General features: G+C 32.3%; 1 protein-coding gene across 2 annotated transcripts in view; it reads right to left on the bottom strand.

The window, feature by feature from the left end:
- Window positions 1-5,224, bottom strand: part of LOC117124269 (oxysterols receptor LXR-alpha-like) — a 26,727-nt gene extending 21,503 nt beyond the window's left edge. The window contains exon 1 of one of the 2 annotated variants that reach the window (XM_033270429.1): window positions 5,164-5,224. In XM_033270429.1, coding sequence (XP_033126320.1) covers window positions 5,164-5,197 — 34 coding nt within the window. In that variant the 5' untranslated portion in view covers window positions 5,198-5,224. Of the gene's footprint in view, window positions 1-1,296; window positions 1,441-5,163 lie in introns of those variants that run through there. The other variant, XM_033270430.1, reaches the window with a different exon arrangement.
- Between the last annotated feature and the right edge of the window lie 1,405 nt (window positions 5,225-6,629).

The following is a 6,629-nucleotide window of genomic DNA, read 5'->3' as shown; positions in this document are numbered from 1 at the left end:
GCCGTGGCTAGAGATACGGTACCTTATCAGAACTTCCGATTGCTAAAGGTATGGTAAATGATATTACGTCATGATTAGGCAATAGAAATGGCCGACTCGATTTTGGATTTTTTGCAAAGTCGACGTCGAGATCATGGGAAACGTGTGGCGCGAACAGTTACGATCAAATTTATGTCATAATTAATAGGCCCATTTCATGTACTTCGATTGGGGCTTATCACAATGTTTGGGTTAAAAGTCCTTTCTGTTATTCTTGCGTATTTTATGGTCTACTATAAAGAATGGTCTACTTAGGCCTAGGGCATAAGCCGAATACCAGCCAAGGGGGCTGCTATAAGCGTACAGGCTAGGCTTCCGGCCTAGTACTGTAGTGCTACTACTAGGGGCCTAGCCTAAGCCTATAGAATAGTATGGCACTAGTTATTATTGCTGATTGAAATAGCCAACCAAGCAACATGGCGATTGATTATCAGCGAGAGTAAACTTTATATGTAGTAGTATAGTATTATAGGCCTACAGTGCGTATACCACAGGGAATTAGTATGCACGTAGCAGGGGTAGCTAAGGCCTAGGGCCTGGCTTCTACTATTAAAATAGTTTACTCAGTCGCTTGATGTCGCCAAATCTAGCAAAACTGCTATCCTTTTTATTTGCTATAGGGCCTCGGGCTACAGAATGTTAATCACAGCTTGTCAACAACACCCGCGAACGAACGAAGTTTCTTATCTTCGATCATTGCTAAAACCATGGACCTTATTAATAGGTCCATGCTAAAACCATCTAAAACACACAATCACTACTCTAGCAGCAGTGCACTGAATGACGTCACGCATGTATCAGCGTTCTATTGGCTAATCATGACGTAATATCATTTACTGTACCTTTAGCAATCGGAAGTTCCGATACGGTACCGAATCTCTAGCCACGGCGATATATATTCAGAATATATTCTGAATTCATTAATTATTTAGTGTTACCAGTATCAAGTAGAATATCAACAATAACTCTCACTATGTTTAAAACATAACGACTTCTTAGAGAATATTTAGTTTAAACTGCACTTCCTACTTCTCACCAAGAAGGAACAAAAGTGGATCATAATTCATATGGAAGTGTCTACCTAACTATAGGATGTCTCAATTCAACCTGTTGAAGAGAATACATGCTATTTTCACTTGTTACTGATTGAACAAAACTATCAAACAGACTAACCAAAAAGCATAAGAAATACCTCTATGGCACTAAAAATATTCACAACAGAACTATGCACTAATAGTAACAAAAATGGTTGCTTACTTGTAGTAGCTGTGTTCAATGTCTGTCCCATTGCAACTTATAAGACAATAGTCCGTATTCAAACAGAGTGTGGCGAAGTGTCAGCATTCAGTCATACAAGCAGTACTGCAAAGGTCACACAAGGGCATTGACACTTACTTGACACTGCTGATCAGATACCACTCAGTATTATATAGGCCTCCAGAAGAGGAAGTGTTGAACAGACTGAATGATGAACAACATGAAACTGGCCAATCACACTTTCCCTTAGAGGCCGCTAAGGCTGGGAAAGTTTATAAGTTCATACAATTCAATGTTTTAGGGGTAAAATTGAGGTGACGTCCTCATAGATGATACATGATGTTTACATCCACCCCTTTTGTCAAATAGTACAAACTTGACATGCAAAACTGTTTGATATGATATCAGAATTTATTTACTTTTTGAAATCATTATATACTGACCCTTATTTTTGTGTTTACAACATCACATTTTAAAAATCAACACATACAAAACAATTTTTTCCTTCATCATAGATCACATATAACTTTAATCAATAATTCAGAAATTTGAATAATTGCTAGGAATGACCGAACATATAAACACAAAGAATTTAAGATATTTATGATGTTCAGATTAGGTGGGTGGATGATTTTACCTTCAGTGGGTGGAAGCTGTTTACAAAAACAATATATACTGTATGAAGGCTGATTTATTTTATTTTTAAATTCAACAGAAGGAAGGCCTTCATTTTGAATTTAATTATACAAGAAAACCAAAAAATATATAAATTAATAAACTAAATTATTACAATACAAATACATTTGAAATCAAATTCATTGATACAGTGTTGTTTGGAAAATATTCAGGGTTGGGCCCCTGTTACCTACACTGGACAACACCATTGCCTTAGACTGCACCGTTATGAACCAAAAGGAGGAAGGTGACGTCACCCAGCATATTATAAGCAGAGTGCATGGGAATAGGAATGAGTGATGCAATATTAGTGGCTAGAGCCACAAGTTTGTATTTTTTTTTATCATAATTATAAACCTAGCAATGTTATTATTAGTTACCATAATGTGATGATACATATTTACTTGAGTATCATTAATGGTAACAGGCATGTATACCAGGTTCATGGGAAGGGGGATTCCTTATAGTTTACTCAGAAGTGTTTTTTTTTTTTAATAAACAAAGTTATAATTAAACACTACTACATTAGTAAACTGGTCAAAAAGGGGGGAGGTTTCGACTGAACCCCAAACACCTCCCAATGGTTGAGGTCTGGGAAAAATATAGAATGATTTCGGAAGTTAAAATTAAAGTTTAATAAATGTTTTTATTGTATTCAAAGAAATACAACTGGGTCTATTTTATCCATTGTGGATATATTCAAATACAGCGGGAGAATTAACACCAAAATATTTACCAGATAAACAGAACAATCAATCAATATCATGTCCATATGAAGTGGTAAGTAAATTTATGTGTAAAAAACAATACTTACTTTGTTTTGTATACTGTATGTTTTAAATATATTTAGACTTCAAAGAATATTATAATATTTACCCAACAAACATTTTAAAAATGTCAATATTATGTCCATAGCTAGTACTGTAGTTAATTTATGTGTAAACAAATAAAAATTAGTTTTTATCTGTTATGTTTTCTGTTATGAACAACTTAGAAGAATATTTACTTTACATGATTCTTCATCAAAAAATGTCATTAATAAAGATAATGATAGAATAACAATCATTATCAACCTTTTTTTTTTAATTCATGGCATACAATAATTATATTGTAATTGTTTACATTATCATTTTGCTTAAATGTTACACCAGGATGTAGAGAAGCGATATCCAATAATGGCACAGAAATGCCATTTATCCTGTTCATGATGCACTCCCCATGCGACTAGGGAAAGTTCAATGACCAGGAGTTCATTCACCTTCTAATAGTACAGTAGGACAAAATAAAATAACATTCCATTTATAGTGGCAATTTTATTCCCAGGTTGTGAATACCGTACCATACCTTTTATGCAATTAATGCTACATGATTGGCTAGTTTTTAGAACAGAAAATTATTATATAGGCCTACCATACATTATAGCAGATGTTCAAGGTAAAAGAAGTCAGGAATATAATTAGTATTTATCTGGATAATTAAATGAAACTCTTGTGGAAAATTAAGAATTAATTGGAATGAATTTCTACCTCTGTTTCTAATTTTAAAGCTTCTTAGAAAGGTTCCGATTAAAAAATAAAGTGATAAAGTGATTTCATATGTGACACTATCTCTATAAGGCCCATAAAAATAAATCATGGTATTATAAACCTAAACCCTAAAGTTTATTAGTTATTTATACTCGTGCCAAAATATGTAGCGTCTTGGAGACCAATACAGCATATAATTATATAGTGTTTTGGAGAATGAAAATGTTTCTGTGACATCATAATTACAACTGCTGTTGTCATGCTCACCATATACAGTGTGTCAGTGAGAGTACAGTAGGCCTATTAAATCATCCGCTTCCATATTTTGTAAGTAAACATACCTATAAATCATCAGCTTCCATATTTTGTAAGTAAACATACCTATAATAGAACTGATGAAACTTATTTTAATAAAATTACTAAGAGATACATATGTGTTTGTATGATATATGTATCCCTGACTAATTCCAAGATAATATATTTCCAGTTCATAATTGTTTCAGGGAGTTCCTCTTCTTTATACCAACCTGTGCTTTGCAAAAATAACCTATAGTAAAGTAAACTTACTGCAGAAAAAGTGAATGGAATGATTAAACATCATTCTACTCATGAAAGCACAATAGTGGGATTCAGCGATGTTTGTTTACAGCCAGTCCTGTGACCTACAGTGGGTGTACCATGGAAAACATTACAGCGCAATCAGTGTGAAAGGAGTATAGGAAAAGGTAATGTTATGCTTTCAAAAACAACCACCCACTGTTAACATGAAAAATAAATGGCAAGGAAAGGCCATACGATTGTTCAAAATAGTGTTTATTTACTAGCGTTCTTGCATTGTATAATGCTTTGAAATTTATGTGATCTTTCGTATACCTTAGCTAGCCTACAAATCGTAGCGTATTCCACGTGTCGAAGACTCTTATGCATATCTAAACAGGCTATAGATTTGCTAAGGCCTAACATTTGTTGAAAATCTCAAATTCCCTTGAATGACAAGTCACACAAAGTTTGTGTGGTGAATTTCGGGACATCATCAATCGACTTAGAGTAACTAATTATGTTCAAAAGAACAAATACAGCTATTATGATGATCATTACAGCAATAACATTGAACAGTCACCATAGCAATCTCCGCTGTGCCAGTCCATTGATTACATCCAACACCCAAGTTAGGTCACGTGAAGCCATCGCCGAATCCCTATATCATTGTAGGAGTACTGCAGCGAAATGGTAAGAAATTCAAAACCCCTTTACTTTACAAATAGAGTAAGGCTGACTTTTTTAATAAAACATCCCAAACATAGAGGGTTTTTTGCAAAAGTGGGTGTACAATACAAAATGCGGTGTCCTGTTACGTAGCTATTTCAAACAGAATACAGATGGTCCATATTCGACCACTTGTAAAAATTTTAATGGAAACAAACAAGGAAAAATAATTATTATGGCTAAAACTAGAATGTGTTGGTATATTTGAAATGTAAATTTGAAATAGGTTAATTTTGAAATTTTGGCCTCTATGTCACACTTTCTGATGATGACATAATTAATGTCGAAATATTGAATCCCAACACGATGGCGTGTATTTCAATACTTGGAGTATACTTTCTTATGTCACACTTTATTACCTAAAATCATAGAATTACCCATATATAAGCATCAAACAAACCTCTCAAAACAGCAAGCTTGATGAAATGTACCATAGTTCCTCAGACCACCTTAGGATGGTATTAGGCCACTATATGCCCAATTGCTCAGGCAAAAGCCCATGGAATGATATTACCATTTTATTTACATGCATGATATTACTAATAATTCTTAGAAAAAATATCGCCTTTGAATTAGACATACAATGCTGAACAATTACCATTTGAAAAAAAAACACTTACACACTTACCTATGAATTATATATATAGTTAATTTCATATTTGTATTCTAAAACTTATAATGTTTACATAAAATAAAATTACACACCACCCATTCAAAAGTGGTATAGTCAAACCTTGTCTTTTGCAGGTCAGATACTTGACTGAAAGTACTTTTGTATAATAGGCAGAATAAACAGCACAATAATAAGGATTATTTATGCATTAGCATAATAATATTGAGGAATATAGTAGTCAGACATTAGCATTTGGAGTCGAAATTATAATTCAAGACAATTGCATTAAGTAACATAAGATTGTGTTACAAACCGATGCCAATCCACTGAAAACCATATTTCGAAACTACAGAATCATATTAAATCTTATAACAACAGATTTCCAAAAGGGTACATATAATAATCTTTCTTTCTATATCAGCAAATGTTTATGAAATTTTAACTCTACACAAGGTAATCACTATCATCTGAATGTTTCATACAGAGTCAAGTAAAAAACTACTGAAAAAACTTGATTAAAACAGAATCTATTCATTCAACTATTGAAAACCACTTCCGATATACTTAGGAAGTAATTATTCATGTAGTTGTATAACAATGGACAATAAACCTTCACTAGTCAATTGCAGAATGAAAATAGAAAGGAAGAAATACAAAAAACACCAAGGTGAAAGTAAACGATGCATGAAAAAAATGAAAACCAAAATACTATTGGGTACTATTAGATTTCAAGTGTACTAGTACACCAAAAAAAAAACCAAAAAATGTTTTAATTGTTCAATTTAAAAAATTGTTTAAACTAAACAGCAAATTCCTTTTAATTTGTTTTAATATTATCATCTGTTTATTATGTAATACGAATGTATACTGCAAACAAAAAGCACAAGCAATTTTAAAGAAAAAAATAATGAATTTAGCATTATATTTTAGGTAACATAACATTAGATATTATGAATAATATATAACTACATAGAATACTATACAGACAAATACTATAACATTTCAATCTTGTAAATTTTCAGTTAGGCCTATTTCATGTTTCAGTACCACAAATAATGTAAATATTGTGAAACAAACTAATCTTGAAGTAGTCTTAGATATAAAATAATATTAATAATAAATATATCTCAAGGTTAAGAGACCAAGAGGGCGCTCTATACTGAACTCTACAAACATGTGTAATCACAATACAATTGCATACAGTAAAATATATTACATTATTAAAACCATAAAAATAAAACATAGAATTATCA

This window comes from Anneissia japonica, unplaced genomic scaffold (assembly GCF_011630105.1).
Source record: "Anneissia japonica isolate Jap-2015-1 unplaced genomic scaffold, ASM1163010v1 scaffold288012_len1326614_cov192, whole genome shotgun sequence".
Classification (NCBI taxonomy): Eukaryota; Metazoa; Echinodermata; class Crinoidea; order Comatulida; family Comatulidae; genus Anneissia; species Anneissia japonica.
This window is presented reverse-complemented; position numbering and strand designations above follow the sequence as displayed.